The sequence below is a fragment of the Eupeodes corollae genome, chromosome 1 (genome assembly GCF_945859685.1).
Source record: "Eupeodes corollae chromosome 1, idEupCoro1.1, whole genome shotgun sequence".
In the NCBI taxonomy this organism is placed as follows: domain Eukaryota; kingdom Metazoa; phylum Arthropoda; class Insecta; order Diptera; family Syrphidae; genus Eupeodes; species Eupeodes corollae.
The window spans coordinates 4,746,597-4,765,441 of NC_079147.1; the positions used below are offsets into that span (position 1 = coordinate 4,746,597).

The following is an 18,845-nucleotide window of genomic DNA, read 5'->3' on the forward strand; positions in this document are numbered from 1 at the left end:
AATGAAGCAAGACTTTTACATCTAAGTATTACTACACTTTTTGAAACAAAAGCACGTAATTGACGAATGTCACTTAAATCCATTTAGAAAACATTTTTGTAATTTTAATCATTCAAATACTTATATCAAGTCTGTAAAGATTTTATAAATCTTACCTGTCATGACGGAGCCATCTTAAACTTTGCATAATAAAACTAGAATTTCATTTGACATAATTCTTTTGTAAACTTTATCAAGGTCCATCGCACTGGTGTCAAAAATGCCAATACCCCTTTTATTACCATTTGAACTCTCACCCTTCAATATTCAATATTTACTGTCTAACACGATATAACAATGTTTATCAATGGTTAATAAAAAAGAAACTAGACCAAATATTATGGTCAACACATAAGTCAATGTTTTTGTTTATTTTTGTTTAGTTAGCTGAACATGCGTTCAAATATATGCGGATGAACGTCTTTGATTAATATTTACATTTATGTAAGTGAAATACAGAAAATTGATATATTTGTTTAGTAATAACATAAGATTTAATTTAGAAATAGAGATATTATTAAGGTAAATCAATATTAACCCAAAACTTTTAATCAAAACAAACACAACAAGGTTTGAACTCCTACACACCCTTTTTGGCTTCAATATTTCATATTATTCATCATATGATATCAAAAATACGTTACGCCTTAAATCAATTTTCGAAGTAATCTTCTACGAAGCTCCTATAACAACAAAATATTGATGAAAATTACAGTTTTTTGTTAGATTGGTAGTTGGTAGGGATTGACTGGCAGATGAGTCCCGATGATGGCCTGGCCTTATACTTTTGTTGCTTCTGATGGTGTGTACAGTATACTTCATCAAAACCGCGCGTCACAAATCCTTTTGTAAATATTAAAACACTCTAAAGCCGATAGGTTCGATGGTCGAAGAGCATGTGTCAGCCTCAGCTTAAGCTGCTGTTGTTGCTCTATAGCAATAGCAACAACCAACAGCAGCTCTTCCAATTCGAACGGATCAGGTATTATTATGCTGTGGATTTCAACCATAAGCCGGCGGCAGTGGTGGCGTTAGCACACAATGAATTTTCAATCAATAAAAGTCACATGCACTGGACGTTGAATGAATCCCTAAAAAAGCCCTTGGAGCGACAACTACGATTTACTAACCAAACCACCCTTATCCCAACAACACGACTAAGAGGACGGCTTCAACTAGGACGACGACGAATACGACGTCAACGACGACAAAGCCAAATGCCAAAGCCGACGATGAATAACTAAATGGGAAGATAAATCGCATGTGATGATGATGAAAGGACACAACACAACACAACACAAAAAAAGGATACAAATTACATATGAGCTGCGACATGAATATTGAAAAGAAAACCCCAGAGTCCCACATCGGTTGGTTGCTTTAATGCATTTTAATTTTTGTTTATAGCTAACACATTATTCAGTTGTTGTTAATAATAAAGGTTTTAAATTAATTGTTATCACACAGACAGGTTCGTTTGCCTAGTCTTGGTTTGAAGGGCACGTTCTTCTTGTTGATTCTTCCAGCCCCGAAAGGTAGCCTCATCCGATCGTCATCGTTGTCGAAGTCAATGGTTCTGCCAAGTCGCGGAGTTTTTTTGCGAAGAGGTTTAGCTTGAACTAAAAGAAACATTTTCGAAATTTGTCGGGAGCAAAGTCTTGAGTTTTTTTATTTAACTTACGTTGGCACATCTTCTGCAAGAACATCATCAAGGGCTGTGGAATTCCCTCTACTTCGAGCTCCAATGGACGAATTCCAGAGTTGTCGTCGAAAATATCACTGCCGTCCCTCAACTCATTGAGATCCCTTCTCAGGCGCCTTTGCCTGTTATCATAATCGGTGTTCTGTGACTGTTGACTTTCATGCTTCTCCATAGCTGGAGTTGATTCAGATATCTAAACAAGACCAATTTAGTAAAATGCAAGGAAAAAACATACTCACATTTCCATTGAAGCTATTATACCTCTGAATAACTGCTATTGGCTAAACAGGTCAACAACAAAAGGACAAATGGGAAAAACATCTTAACTATATTATTGTTTGTTCGAGTCGATAGTACCAGGAATCGATTGGAGAGATACTGAATTTTACAGTGAAATGATTTGATTTTTATACAAAATTGTTCGACCATCGACCATCACCTGCTGTGAGATGATACTTCAATATTCACTAACAACGTGATTGCTGTGAAACAAACAGCAGTGACCATCAATCCTCATTAAACTTTGAAAAACATAGTTTATTTTGAAAATCGTATGCAAAGTGAGCTGAGGAAGGAATACAATTCTACCGTCCTTCTGGGTCGTAGCTGCTTGCAGTAAATATTGTAAAGCAGAATATTCTTAAATTCTCCTATTGCTCTTTTATGTCGATTTTTGTGCAATCATTTCATTGTTATTCTTCAAAACAAGGATTTTCCTAAAATATTAATTTAATGTCAGTATCATTGTTTTTCATATTTTATGTGATTGGTGCCTTAAGAACTAGGTTTATATAAAAAAAAAAACAGGGCCAAGTGACTTACAACTCTCAAAACTTCCTGTGTGAAAGTAATGTTGTCCGGGATAGAGGGGACCTTCAGTTTTAAGCCGAATCCGAACGGCTAATTTGAGAAAGCACTTTTCATGACAAGAATTACTCTTGGATGACTTGTCAATTCCTCACAAGAAACAGTACTCGTAAAAAAAACTTTAGATGGCACAGGCAGGGTTTGAACCCTAATCCTCTGGCATAACAGTCCGACGAACTAAATATTAAGTTAAAGTTATCCCTAAAAATGTTTTCCAGTAAGGAATTGCAAGTTTTTAAATATAGATTGGAATCAAAGTCTTATATTTTCTTTGTTATTATTTTCGTTGGTTTACTGTCAAAATCCGAAGTGAAAAGCGTATTTCAAGATTTAACTTGAGTCTAAGAGCGAATTCTTGTAGCATTTTCCTAAAGTTTTCATTATTATTTGTTTTTGAATTATCAATCACATTGACCTTATATCTGAAAATAGAGTGTTGTAACTATCGAAAAAAATAGCTGTATTAGCAGTCATAAGTAGATCTGTCCACGAGATGAAACCGGATGAAAATCTTGATGGCCTAGTCAAAATTAAAAACTTCTAGTCTTATTTCTGTACTGTCGTAGTCATTTATATTTTCGTTTCGATCAAGAGTTTTGAAAAATAGGCTGTGATGCGGCTCACACCGATAACTTCCCATCCCGTCTATCCATTAGTCTTGCTTAAAACTTTAACAAAATATTTATAAATAAAGTAAATATCTTTCTTTGTTCTCCTAATACTCGAGTCGAAAAACATTTCTTGTCAGTTGTTTGTTGTTTTTGTAGGTTTTCGTGTTTTGTTTGTTTCTTAACAAAAAATTAGCTAAAAATTAACAATAAACTGTATACGATGAAACAGTTGATTGCAAATTCTTTTTTTGTTAGCGAGATTTTTAGTCGAAAACGAATTTCTTCTAATTTAAGTACCATTTCCTGAAAGTTTATATTTCTTATGTAAATAAATACATATTAGTTTTTCCTTAGAAAATTTAGCACAGGATGAAATCATTTTGAAGTTAATACCTTCATTTATTTAGGAGATATCGAGAATCAAACAACCATTTTTACCAATTTTGCGTCCTTTTTTTGTAGCTCTGATTTACAAAAAATTACTGAAAAATGAAAACAATATTTTGTATATGATGAAATTAGTTTGAAAAAAAAAAATATTTTAATCAAAAATCAATTTTTACCAATTTTTAGTAATGTTTTTTTTTAGGTTTTTTGTAAAAAAAACTGTCAATTCGATTTCTAGGTGTCAAAAACGTTATTTTCGTTGCATCCAATTATTTTCAAGATAAAATCATTTTTTTGGCGTAAAAGATTTGAGGTGACAATTATTTATGAAAAAAACCATTAATAGAATTTTTTTTGAAACTATATTATTTTGGTATCACGTCACAATATACAACATACAATTCAATTCAAGTCGCTAGTGTTATTGGTTCGAAAGATATTTTGGTTTAACCAAATTTTTCTTTTTTTTAAAGTGACCTCAATTTTCTCGAGAGTCCCTTTTGCATTATTAACCGTATACAAAAATTTTATGATGTCGATATCTGGTTCTTGAGATATGGATGACAAAAAAAGATTGCCGAACGTACCACACACAGACATATCTCTAAAAATCTTTTGTTTAAACTCTAAGGACCTTCAAACGTCGAGAAATGTCAAAATGTTCAATTCAAAAATACTACAATAACTTAGTATAGGAAGTTAATAAATAGTTTTAATTGAAAAGTGGACCTAGTATTCTCAAAATGGTTTCAAAAAATTTCATCCTTAAATTCCTTGATCGTTTTTAGAAAATTATTATATTTTGTTATGAACCTTGTTAACATCATTCCAAATGTTTCCATATTTAAAAGCAACTTCTTTGTTCTTAAGTTCTTCATTTTTTTGATTCTGTTAATTTGGCTCATGTTTTCAAAAACGGTTATTTCTACAAATGTACTACAAATCAGATCAAAAGATTCTAACACATAATTTATATTTAATATTTTGTCAACTTTTGATATTATGAACTCCTTTTAAACAAAGTATGATGGAGTATATTTTAGGAAAGGAAATAGGCAACAAAGACTTCAATTTTAAACTCGGTCTCAAATACTGAAATCCATAGATTGTTGATACAAATTGTATTTAATTATAAAGCGTGAGGTTTGTCATTAAGTTTAAAAAACAATGTTAGTTAAATGGTAGCTTTCAGAAAATGCTTCTGAGGCAGTATTTTACCACTTCTTCGAACATATCGGTTGATAGCTCGAGTTTAACTGGATATCTGTTAGTTTAAAATGCATCTGTTAAGAAATTATTAGCGTAAGAACGCAACGTTTCTAAATTACATGATCTTGGTAGAAAATTGATATCTTGAAAGAGAGATAGAGATGATATATTGAAAGAGAGATAGAGAAATTTCAAGTCCAGGACACTCCACGCAATAAAACGTTGTGTAGTCTTGTTGCCGCATTCTGTTGTAATCACACTTCAACACAAAAAGCATCTTCTGTTCAATTACCATTAGATTAGATTAATTACCATTAGTAGATTTCAATTACTTTCAAAGCATTGTTCGATTACTAAGCGATTCAATTGCACTTACTTTAAGTAATATCTTGAAGAACGGAAGTTTTTAAATGACCGGCAGTATGGCTTTTGTTGCAATAGATATACTGGTGATCTCATGGCTTATCTCACCGAACAGTGGAACAAATCTTTACATCGTTTTGGAGAAAGTCAGATTATTGCACTTGCTATTTCAAAGAAATTTGATATAGCTTGGCATCAAGCTATCTTATCGAAAATGCCTTCTTTTGGTATCGATGAATCTTTTCTTTGTTGGGTTAGAAATTACTTTTGGGACCGTTCAATTCAAGTAGATTAGTAGTTTAAATCTGATATTAATAAAATACCCGCTGGTGTGCTCCAGTGCTCCGTTTTGTCTCCGACGCTCTTCCTTATTTTTATAAATGATCTTTTGTCTCAAACTTCTAATCCGCTAAATTGTTTCGCTAACGACAGTACCCTTAGCTTTTGATATTCGTTTTTAAATTCTCATCCTTGTTCTTTGGATGTGGACTACCAACCGCAGTGTATGATAAGCTCATTAAATTCTGATCTTGACAGCATTATCCAATGGGGAATCAAAAACCGTGCAGAATTGAATGCTTCGAAAAGTCAATGTAGTCTACTGTCACAAAAGCGTAACCCTCCCCCAAAGCCAATATCCATGAGTGGTACTTGCATCAAGAAGACTGAACAGCTATCAGTCCTAGATATGTGCATTACAAACCACTTGTTGTGGAGCGATCACATATTTAACATCGCCAAAAATGTTGCTAAGTGTTTAAGTTTTCTTTGAAGATGCAATAAGTTTTTTTACCCCTTCTGATTTGGCTATAATTTACAAAGCTTTAATTCGTCCAAAACTCAAGTATAACTCTCATATTTGGGCTGGTGCTCCATTAACGTACTTGAGTCTTCTGGATAGAATTGAAAAAAGAACTCTAAAAATGATTGATTATCGTTCTCTTACCGAGACATTTGCTTCTCTTGAACACCGCCGCAAGTTCTCGTGCCTGTTATTGTTTTATCGTTATTTTTATAAACAATGCTCTATTGAAATAGCCAGTTGGATTCCTCCCTTTAAACAATTCAACCGTAATACCCGTTCTGCTAGGACTGCCCATCAGTTTACCCTTGAACCCAATTTCGGAAGTACAGTAAAGTACAGAGATTTTTTTAAAGTCGCACTACACGAGTGTTGAATGCTTTACCAGGCTCAATATTTCCCACTCATTACAATGTGCAGACATTCAAAACTAATGTGCATCGGTTTCTACTTACTTATCCTCTCCTCCTTTCCTAATTGCGCGCACTGTGTTCATTCGTTATATGGGTATTCATAACCTCTTTAGTGGGCGCACAATATAAAAAAATCTCATTACAGAATATGGAAAACATTTAAATAAAATAACATTAACACAGCTTAATATCTGAAACCATAAAATCCGAAAAGCTTCAACAAAGCGGTCTCCTTTCTTTTAGTTTGAGATAGTATCGCTCCGATTGATAATTTTTTCATTATTACTGAGCAATTCATTTTTGAAATATTTAGATTCACCTAACTTAGATTTGGAAAATATAATTTCTTTACTTTGACTTTAAATCATCTGCCTCGTAACCTCATAAAACATAAAATAGAAGAACCTAACTTTGAGATGAGTTCTTAAAACTTTATTAGGCAGTGACTTAGGAATATACACAAAACAACAAGAGTTAAGCCTAAAATAAAGAATGAAAATTCAAGGCCAAATGAATCCTTCGAGTTCATTAAAAGATTAAATTTTTCTTTCCTGTGATGGGTCATTCATCGCAGCTCGTAGGTTATTCACTATGGTGCGTTTAATTTTTGTATGATCCCACAACATTGCCTTAAGAACTCTCTCATATAAATCAGGATGCTAAAGTGGGTGTTGCTGTAGATGTAGAACGCAATAGGTAGGTAGGCTTACAGGCATGGAGTAAATCCTTTTCTCAATTCACTGTTGACAGCAAACAATCAACAAGCTAAAAAGGACACTGTACAGCAGTTATATTTTTATATATATTATCTATTTATTTACCTTTCCCTTCGAAGCTTGAAAGCTTTGACTGATTTCCATTTTTAGTGGGAAAGTGTGTTTTTTCTGTTTGCCTTTTACTGATTAAATAATCCTGGGAGCTGTGCCACGCCTTGTCTCTTTATTCTAGTAGCAATTCATCACCCGTTAATGATTCGCAAGCACAATAATCCACTTTATATAAATTAGCAAATCCGTTTTCTCCAATGAAACCCAATTCCATCACCCCCCATCCCCAATATTAATATAGTTGTCGTTTTCTTTTTATTTGTTGTTGTTGTTTTTGCATAGAGTATCGAGCGTAGACACTAAAAGAGGTTAAATTTATTTTTGTGCGACGAACGGCGTGACGGTGGCGAGCGGCGATGGAACTGTCAGGCGGTGTCCTGACATTCGCTCCGCTTGAAAACACCCACAAGTCGAATAATATAATGTATCCATGCTAACCTGGCAGGAGTGATATGGGATCCCATGCGGATAACACACATTAGACACAAATTGGACATTGTGAGTTTATGGGGAGGAAAAGCAAATGCTTCTTCCATTTTCTATAACATCGAGCAGCGGCGGTGGTGGCGGGTATCTGGATCTGTATATCAGAGACGACATAGAAAGTTTGGGAGTAATAGGGTGTACGGGGTGCTGGGATATGTGTTCATAAAGTTCGTTCGTCTTGAAGTCAACTTTTCAATATCTAACACACATGTCGTTCTGCTTTTTAATCAAATTTGAACGTGTAATTCCTATCATGTATCGTTTAAGGCAAAAGTTGTTCCTTTCTTTATTTTTCGTTTTTTATTTTATATTTTGAAAGTGAAATGATTCGGTTGTAACAAAATTCTGAAGTGTCATTCAAACGTGAGTAAGGTGGATTTAAATAAAAGAAGAACAAGGTTGTGTTATTATATTATTTTATGCTTCGTTTCTTTAACAAATGTCTATGATATTTTTTTATTTTTATTTTTTGGATTGTGTTGCTTGAAAGTTTTAAGGGAGTGATGAGTGAAAAGAAGTGAAACTTGAGACAAGAAATGTGTTTTCTCATCATCAAAAAGTACAAAACATGTTGCATCATTTTCTTAAAAAGTAGTTGAAAAAGTAAAAAATAAAAGTTTAATGTTTTTAAGTAATTGAATTGCATTCATTTTTAAAGAAAACTGAATCTTTAAAGTGTTTTCACAAACCGATATGGGGATATAGAATTAATCCAAATATTTTAATTGAATGTTTGCTATCAAACTGTGTACGGCCTATAGCCAACAAAAAATTATTTTATCCGAGTGCAAATAAATAATAGGCATCCAATATAGGAAGTTATTGCAATCGGTTCGATTTGTTGAAATGAAGATTTCGACATTACTGTTTCGAAGCTGTAGAATCTAAATAACTTCTTTTTTTTAAATCAAATAGAAGTGAAACAAATAATTGACACCTCAAATATTTAACGAGTTTAATTATTGTATCTCCAAAGTAATTGTATGCAACAAAGAATGACGTTTTTGACATCTGGTAAGATTTTGACAAAAATCGAATGACAATTTTTTTCACAAGAAATAAAAACCTTAAAAAACTTACCAAAAGTTAAAAATCTTCTTAAAAATCAGGATATAAGCTTTAAACTAATTTCATTTTATAAAAAGAGGCTGGGATGCGAACCACACTGATAACTTTCCATCCCGTCTGTCAATTTGTCTTGCTTAAAAGTTTGTCTATATGTACTCGTTTCAATTTTTACCAAATTTGAGTACTATTTTTTATGAAAAAACGGACTGTTGGATTTTTATATAAAAATTACTGAATATGGAAAACAATATTTTCTGTGAAATAAAATAAGTTTGAAGCTAATATTTTTAATTTTTGAAAAGCTATTTGAGTCGAAAGTAAATTTTTAACACATTTTAGTATTGTTTTTTTTTTAGAGTTTTATGTTTTGTAAAAAAAAACTATCAGTTCTATTATTTTCTAAATTGTTTGAATGTTGAAAACAATATTTCTTATAAGATAAAATAAGTTTAAAGCCAATATTTTAAATTTTTGAAAAGATATTTGAGTCGAAAATTTATTTTTACAAAATTTTGTTAAATTTTTGTTAGGTTTTTAATTTTTTTGTACAAAAACTGTCAATTCGATTTTTTTTCAAAATTTGAGTGAATGTTGACAACAATATTTTTTAAAAGATAAAAGTAAATTAAATGCAATATCTTAAAGTTCTGAAAAGATATTTGAATCGAAAATCAAGGTTTTTAATTTTTTGTTAGAAAATTGTCAATTCGATTTTTCTCAAAACTTTACCGAATGTTGAAAACAATATTTTTTATATTATAAAATAAATTGGAAGCCATAATCTCAAAGGTTTGAAAAGATATTTGAGTTAAAATTGTACCACATGTTGAAAACGTTATTCTTAGTTGTACAAAATTATTTTGGAGATAAACCATTTTTAAATCGTAAAATTTTCGAGGTAACATTTCTTGTCAGCGTTTTTGATTTATAAAAGTTTTTTGATTTAATTTTTTCCAGATATAAACTTGCTTGGTATTACGTTACAAAAAAATTTAATTCAAGTGTCTAGGGTTATTGGTTCGTGAGATTTTTAGGGTTCACTAAAATGTTCACGACGAAGAAAAGCCACCGATATCTTTCCAAAAAACTTTTATTTTGACTCTAGCTTGCAACGTCGAGATATTTCCAAATTTTCTATTCAACAAATTGGACCCATTACAATTATTTTCTATGGCAAGTTAAAAATATTGGCTTCAAACTTTTGTATTTCACACAAAATATTGTTTCGATATTCAGTAATTTTCTTATAAAAATACAACAGTCTGTTTTTTTTTATAAAAAATGATATCTTCAAAAAATAGTACGCAAATTTGGTAAACATTTTTGTTCGGTTCTCGATATCTTTGAAATTAATTTTTCTTATCCAATTTGTATTTGTTTATATAAGAAATAAACAAATTTAAGAAATGGTACTAAAATTCTTAAAAATTGGTTTTCGACTAAGGACTAAACTATTTCTTTATATGAAAATACTGTGGGTAATTTTGAAATTGTTAAAAATAATTTGACTGATAACTTTTTTAACACAACACGAAAACCTACTTTTAAGTAAGACAAATAAACAGACAGGACGGGAAGTTATCAGTTATGGGTGGCATCGTTGTCTTTTTTTTTCTTTTTTGAAAATGCATTAAACTTAACAAAATAAATTCATTCCACGAATTAAGACCTTATAAGTAAACGAACGTTTCTATTAATCATCATGGAATGCGACTCCAATCTTTGAAGATTCCCAGATTTGGCTTGAATCTTTCCGGACTGTTGACACAATGTCGAGTTTTCTACTGATCCCCACCAATAAAATAAAATGTCATCCAATCGCAGCTCATAGACAGCCAACTGACAACTGAGAATTCAGCACGCAAAAGATCAATTAAATGCACCAAAAATTATATGTCAGTTTCAAGAAATTGTTCAAACTTGTGTACATCCAAAAGTTCTTTTTAAAAAACGAGCTCTTTGAAGGACATATCACTCACAACTTTTCTGTATTTCCCAAAGTTTTTCTGGCGTAAAGCTTATCATTTCTTATTGAGAAGTTATGATACTCACTGAAATAGCTGTCAGTTTTAAAATAAGCTATGATTATGATCAAGAAACTTCTATGTATGTAGATGATCCACCAGTAATTATTGTCAAAAGCTTTATTTATTTATGTAACGACTTCTCAAATCTTGAAAATGTATCTGAAAGATATATTTAAAATTTCCATTTAAATCCACTCTAAGATCCGACAATTATATTTTACAACTTCTGCAATCATCAAATGAATAAAAATGGAAAACCTAAACATCAAAAAGAAGCACTTAAAGAAGATCCGTCTTCAAAATTTCTGGAATTTATTAACAAAAAATCAAAAGACATTAGGCCTCCATTATGTCAACCTTGATCTAGGGCACATAAAACCTACAATAAATGCAGGACTTCTTTCCAAAACTAGAACAAATACAATTTGCACAAAACGAGCAACATTAAATATTGAAAATTATCTAAACTGGCCATATTCATCAACAACAACAAAACAAAAATACCCCAACTTCTAAGGCAAATATAAAAATTCCATTTAAAAACCTACCAACATTCTACAAATATATAGGTATAGAAAGTATAGAGCTTTAAAATAACATGGAACATTGCCCTAGATTTAAATAAAAAAATATAGACCACATCGAAAATTTCCAAGAGGGAAATTTAGTTGGAAATTCTAGGAAGAAACGAGTATAAAATGAGAATGAGAATGAGAACTTATGTGAAAACCCCTTAAATGAGCATCACAATAAATCTAACAACACTTATAGGGAGTTTGTTTGGGTCGAGAAACCTCAATCCCATTAGCCCAAAAACCCTAACCTACATTTCTCAAATCAAAAAAAAATTAAATATTGATTTTCAAGCAAAAATTTATCCAACATTTTTTGGTATTCAAATCATGCTTTATTTTGATTTTTATATAAAAATAAATATAGTACACACATAATATACATGCGTGTATATTTATAACTATTCGTATGTGAAGTTACGACATCGTTTCTGTTTCCCTAAACAAATGATCCGACAAAATTTCACAAATTGGATGATTTAAAAAATATGACTAAACGCTATGGCACTGATATAGGAATTTATTATTTTTGATTTTCATGAATGTTTTTTTTTCAGAATATGTGAACAAATATGCCTCGATAAATGTGTGTACTTTAATGGGGTTCAATGTCTTTCAAACCTTTGTCAAAATATTACGAGATTTAGTATATTATCTATATAGTACGTGGCAATATTATATACATTTGGAACGATGTCAAAAAATAAAAAAAATATACGTTCGTCGTCCAAATATTCATGAAATAGAAATACAAGTTGATTATTTCTTGGCAGTCTCGGAATCATACATTTTTTATTTAAATGGGTTGACTTATGGCCCTAAATTTTAATAGGACCGTGAAAGACAATATTAACTTTGAATAGAATATAGATGAACTTGGTTGGATGAACTCTTGCTCTGAATTTGTAACTTATAGACTTTTCAACTAGTGACTTCGCATTGAAAGTTATTGTAATCGGTCCAATTGAATTTAAAATGTTAAAGTTGAAAGGTCCCTAGAATGTAGATCCTTAGATATCTGTGTTTTCGTGTGTACACACTTAAGTTAGAAATTACTTTTTTCACCTTTTATATCTCCAAGAGCAGCAGAAATATCGACTTGAATTACATATTGTTTTATAGATAATAACATTGAATGGCTCTAATTATTTTAAAAGAAATTTAGAAGATGTTTTCTATTTCATGCAATACATGAAAAGTTACCATTATGGTTGGTTTTGGAGACTTCAAAAGACAGTAATGCTATAGACTTCAATACAATTTTGTTCTACGCATTATGACGTTAAAAAAGTTGATATGAATTTCAAATTGAATTAATATAGCCCCAGAGCCAGCACAAATTTTGATAGTGGAGTGATAACCAATATTTTATACACAGAACGAAAAAAGTCATCATATTGACTATTTTGGCAGTCAATTTTCAGCCGATAACCGCTATAGTCAACAGAACAATTTTAAGTTGTCAATTTTGGGATCAGAAATTTGTTTATAATTTGGTAGTCAATAAGACAACTGCAGTAGTCATTAGGACAACTACGGTAGTCAATATGACAATTTTTATTTAAAACCTTAATCTAATTTGACTACCGGGTAGTCAATGCAACAATCCTCGATAGTCAATTTTGGTAGTCAATATGACAACCAAATTGTCATATTGACTGTCGAAGTTCTTCTATTTACTACTTTTGTTGTCATATTGACTACCCAAAATTGACAATCGAAAATTGTTCCATTGACAATCCAGTAGTCCATTTTTTTCAGCCGTGGTGGGAAGTAAGCGGAAGTACGAAAAGATAGCTACTTGAGTGACACATCAAAACTTAAAAAAAATCTATTGATTACAAAAATGTGTATACAAGACGTTTACTTTTAGTCTTCTGTTGCCAGATGCATTTTAAGATTTTTTAAATTCATTTTTCAACCTTAAATCTTTAACTTTTTCCAATAATATTCAACCATAAGAATGCCAGACACATTTTAAAAGTTTTTCAAATATTTTTTTTAATTTAAAACCCTCTTAGCTTGTCTATGCTACGTCACCGAAAAACTGATACATTAAAAAATCTGAAAAAAAAACCTTATAACAAACGTCCAAGACGTTTTACATTCAGCCTTCTATTAGACGCTTTTAAGCTTTTATAGAAAAAAATTATTCAAATATTAACATTGGGCTTTAGGTCGTTAATATTTTCATCTTTTTGAAAAAGTCACTTCCATCAACAACGAAACAAATTATTCATCTCAGCTTCACCATGAAAAATTCAAAGTTAAGTCTTCACTATCACTTTAATATTATATTCGATTGGCGCAGGTAGATTTAGGCGACCCGTGGCGGCCATTTTAATTTGGTGACATCTGCCAAATCTTTTGTTTATTATTAATCATTTTGGCAAGTTACACGATTGAACTTCGCACTCAAATGATAAAACTTTATTATCGAAATAAGTGTTCGTTAACGCAAACGTTGCGCGCAAATTTAGACCACTCGGATCAGTGCCACCGTAAGAAGCCGAGGCGGGCATTTGAATGATGTCATATTCCACACTTAATGGCATACATGCGTCTTTTAACATCTACCGCACTTATTAGGGGCTCCTGAAACCTCAATTCCGGTAAACCAATTCCAATTCAATTCCGTCCAGACACAGTAAAATAGAATAGGGAAACTTTATGCCTGAAAAGTGGAAACGATTCATTTGTTGCAGTAAAACTCTTCTCCTTGGCGGAAATTAAATTCTTTCAAAACCAGCAGATAAAATGTGTAAGCATATGATTTACTTAAAGTTAAACAAAAGTATTTACATCTCTTAAATAATTTCTAATGTTTTTTTTTAAAATTGGTTTGCAAGTTTTGTAAAACAACTCGTATCGTGCTTCATTTGCTTTAGGGGGTTAATATTTAGGTATATCATTATCTTTTGGTAATACCTTATAGGATAAATGTCATCAATATTGGTAACAACATTGAATCCAAGCACAGTTTCAGTACAAGGCAGAGACAACAACATCATAGGAAAAGCGGTTAATTCTACGACTTGTCTAAAATTTCACTATAAATAAATAAATAAGTTAAGTGGTGTAACAGTCCGTTGGAAACTACGGCGTAATGACTTATAACTCTCAACAATTTCTATGTGCCAATAAGGGATGAATGGAACCTAGAGTTCTAAGCCGAATCCGTGCGACTAATTTGAGAAAGCACTTTACATGACATAGATTACTCTTGGAAGATTTTTTCAATTCCTTGCAAGAGGTTGTACCCGTAAAAGAAAACTTTAGATTACACAAGCAGGGATTGAACCCAAGACCACTGGCATTACAGTTCATCGACTTAAATAAGGGCCAAAAGCTGAGTATATCCAGAGAATAAAACTTGTAACAGTGACTGGAAACGCGTTGTTTTACCTTAACTTTTTTGCATTTCCATGATTTGAGAAGGGATGAGCTTATTTCGGAAAGAAATCATAGCCGTACATTAGATGTAATGATGTGGGGAGCTTTAACCTACTTACTAAACAATAATGAACGGGAATAATTTTAAATATTTGCTAGTAGTTTCCAAACACGAAAATTAATTTTGAACCTCTGCCTTAGATTTTCCAAAATCATACTCCCAGGGTTTTCAAAAGTTGAATATAACCAAAAGTGTTGGAACTTTTGCCATGTCAACCATATTCACCGGATATTAATGTTTGTAATTGAATACGTTTGGTAATGGCTTTATTGTCAAGTTTATAAAAGTGACAGGCAGCTTGAAGACAATTACACCTTAATCTAAGTATTTCATGATTCCTGTGTTCAAAATTCCAGCGATTCGTAAAGATAAATTAAATGTTTTTATTCCAAACCGACTTATAGAGGTTATATCCTCATTACAAATGTAAACAATATATTATAAATAAATGTTGCTAAACCATAATACGTAAATATTTCATTATTTTTTCGCTTTTTTCTGAAAATTGGCATCCTCAATTTAAGTATTTTTTGATCTTTGTGAATTCCAACTTTTTTCCAATTAACTCTTTGTGTGTATAAATTTGTAATGGAGAAATACGTACGAACCCTCAATGGCGGAAGTTGTGCTTTAAAACTCGCTTTATAAATGTGTTTATTTCTTCTTATGAATCTTATGAATTATCTTTTCTTTCAACTCTAGGGATACATGCGAGTTATACTATTGGTACTTTTGTAGCGGAGTTTTTAATTCCAATTTCGTCCATAGTTGAAAACTGTCATAAAAATTAAAATGTAGCATTAAAATTTTTCATCGTATCGAACCGACGAAAAATTCCAGATATAAAAGTTAAAAGGTGGTGCTCTTGAGATTTATTTCTTCGTCTGTTTTAATTTGCTAATCATTTTTTTCCAAAATTTCTCTTAAATTGCCTTTTTCGGTTCGATGTGAATGATTCTGGAACATTCCTTAATCCAGCAGCAACTGCTTTGCATTCAAATTCGCATAATGGTCAAATCGGAAATCAAGTTGGCAAGATTTCGAATTTCAACGTCAAATATGTGCATGTATTTTAAAACGCCATTTAAATCTCTGCGAGCTTTAGCAGTTAAATTAATATCACTTAAGCCTTTTATTGATGTCCTAATGTTTTGTTTTTTAATAATTTCCCAATGTTGGGCACTGTTGCTAAACAAGTTGAAACACATTTGAACAACACCATAAAATGTGATTGCGCCAGTGCAACATTCCGCTGAATTTGTTATATTGCTGGTTTAATATACAGACTTTGAAGTGATTTGATATCCTTCAAATCTTCAGTAAACAACTTATTTAAAATATTACTTACTTACTTACTTACTTAAGGTGGCGCTACAGTCTGGGGCGGACCTGGGCCTCAACCAACAAGCGTCTCCAGCCAGCTCGGTCCCTAGCTAGCTGTCTCCAGTTTCGCACGCCAAGTTGGTTGAGGTCCTCTCCCACCTGGGTACGGGACCAAAAATCACCCGAAGAATTTTTCTCTCGAAGCATCCTAAGACGCTCTCATCTTTCTTTGACAGGGTCCAGGCCTCAGCGCCATAAATGAGAACCGGTATGATGAGTGTCTTATAGATGGTGATTTTACATGCTCGAGAGAGGACTTTACTTCTAAATTGCCTTCTAAGTCCAAAGAAGCAGCGATTTGCAAGAGTTATTCTTCGTTTGATTTCAGCGCTGGTGTCGTTGTCTGCATTAATAGCGGTGCCTAGGTAGACAAAGTCCTTAACAACCTCAAAGTTATAGCTGTCCATGGTGACGTTTTGTCCAATACGTCGTGGTTCAGTGTCCTTTTTTGATGACAGCATATACTTGGTCTTGCCCTCATTGACCACTAAACCCATCTTTTTCGCTTCCGCCGCAATGCTCAAAAACGCTCCACTGACATCACGCTTTGATCTTCCAATTATGTCAATATCATCTGCGTATCCGAGTAATTGGATGGATCTTTTTAAGATTGTGCCTCTAGTGTTGACGGTTGAGTTTTGCACAATTCTTTCCAGAACGATGTTGAAGAAGTCGCATGACAGTGCATCGCCTTGTCTAAAACCTTTTTTGACATCAAATGCATCGGTAAGATCTTTTCCGACCTTGATAGAGCAGCGTGCATTCTCCATCGTCATTCTGCACAAACGGATAAGTTTGACAGGGATGCCAAAACTAGACATTGCTCGGTAGAGCTCTTCCCTATAGATGCTGTCATACGCGGCTTTAAAATCGATAAAGAGATGGTGGGTATCGATTTGAAGCTCCTGGGTTTTTTCCAAGATCTGCCGTAGTGTGAATATTTGGTCGATAGTGGACTTTCCTGGTCTGAAGCCAAACTGATAAGGACCAATCAGGTTGTTGACGAATGGTTTCAGACATTCACATAACACGGCAGAGAGGATCTTATACGCAATGTTAAGGAGACTGATGCCGCTGTAGTTGGCGGAATTCAGAGGGTCTCCTTTCTTATGTATCGGGCACACTATGCTGAGATTCCACTCATCGGGCATGCTTTCTTCCGACCAAATTTTGCAGATGAGTTGGTGCATGCTCCCTACCAAGTCATCGCCTGCTGCTTTGAATAGTTCGGCGGTGATGCCGTCAGCTCCAGCAGCTTTGTTTGACTTAAGTTTAGATATAGCTATCTTCACTTCGTCAAGGTCGGGTAGGCGGAATTGTTGATCTGCGTCGCCGAGGTTGAGTGGTTCTATCTCCCTTACAGCGGAATTCGGTCCGTCATCGCCGTTATATAATTTGGAGAAGTGATCTTTCCATATTCTCAGCATCAACTGTGGTTCTACTACGATGTTCCCTTGATCGTCTTTACAGGCTTCGGTTCATGGCTGGTACCCTTGGGAGGTTTTTTTTACCTTTTGGTAAAATTTACGAACCTCATTCCTGTTGTGACATCCCTCTAGCTCCTCGATCACGCGCTTCTCATGCTCTCTTTTTTTCCGTCTAAGAAGCCGATGTTCCTCTCTCCTCTTCTGCTCGTAGAGCTCGCGAGCAGCTCTAGTCCTTTTGTGCAGCGCCGTTTTGTATGCCTCTTGTTTCGCTGCGTGAGCTTGCCGGCATTCGTCGTCAAACCAGGGGTTTCGCTGTGGTGGCCGTGTGAAACCTAGCACTTCAGAGGCGGCATCTCTGATGGCTGCAAGGCAATGTTGCCACTGGTTTTCAACGCTTAATGCAGGAAGCATAGGACTCCTTAGGAGGTTATTAGAGACTCGATCGGAAAAGGACATGGCTGTCTCTTGCGATTGTAGCCGTCTAACGTCGAATCTTCTCACAGTACTTCCTTGTTTTGGCTTGGATCGGGATATCCGTAGCCGTACCTTGGCTACAACGAGGTAGTGGTCCGAGTCAATGTTGGCCTCTCGGAATGTTCGGATATCCTGGATACTGGAGAAGTGTCGTGCGTCGATCGCAATGTGGTCAATCTTTTTGACGGTTGATTGATCAGGAGATTTCCATGTCCCCTTGTGGATATTGAGATGCGTGAACTGCGTACTAGCTACCAGAACGTCTCGCCCCGCAGCGAAATCGACCAGCCTGAATCCGTTGTCGGAGGTGGTGTCGTGCAGGCTGTATCTCCCGATGATGTTTCTCTTCCTAGCTTGGCATTAAAATCTCCTGAGACAATTTTAATGTCATAGCCAGGGCACTGCTCATATGTCTTGTCTAAGAGCTCGAAGAATATGTCTTTGGTGTCTTCATCTTTCTCCTCTGCTGGGGCATGCGCGCATATTAGGCTTATGTTGGCGAATTTAGCCTTGATGCGGATTGTCGTGATACGCTCGCTCACACTGTTGAAACTCAAGACTTTTTGCCTGAGCCTAGTTCCAACAACAAATCCACACCCAAATAGACGCTGTCTTTGTTCTCGGTAGCAGTCGCCGTAGTAGATATCGCAGTCTTTTAGTTTGCGTTTGCCCGGTCCATCCCATCGCACTTCTTGGGTGGCTGTAATATCTGCCTTGCAGCAGTTTAGGGCTTC

General features: G+C 33.8%; 2 protein-coding genes across 5 annotated transcripts in view; one reads left to right on the forward strand and one right to left on the reverse strand.

Moving 5' to 3' along the window:
* LOC129939701 (octopamine receptor beta-3R) overlaps positions 1 to 18,845 on the forward strand; it is a 195,794-nt gene that overhangs the window by 84,686 nt on the left and 92,263 nt on the right. The gene's annotated exons all lie outside the window — the stretch shown is intronic.
* Positions 1,489 to 2,129, reverse strand: LOC129942255 (protein hugin). The gene is made up of 3 exons (XM_056051113.1): positions 2,003 to 2,129; positions 1,721 to 1,934; positions 1,489 to 1,658 (listed from the first exon to the last, which is right to left on the reverse strand). Exons 1-3 carry the CDS (start codon positions 2,060 to 2,062, stop codon positions 1,489 to 1,491), a joined length of 444 nt encoding a protein of 147 aa, XP_055907088.1. The 5' UTR covers positions 2,063 to 2,129.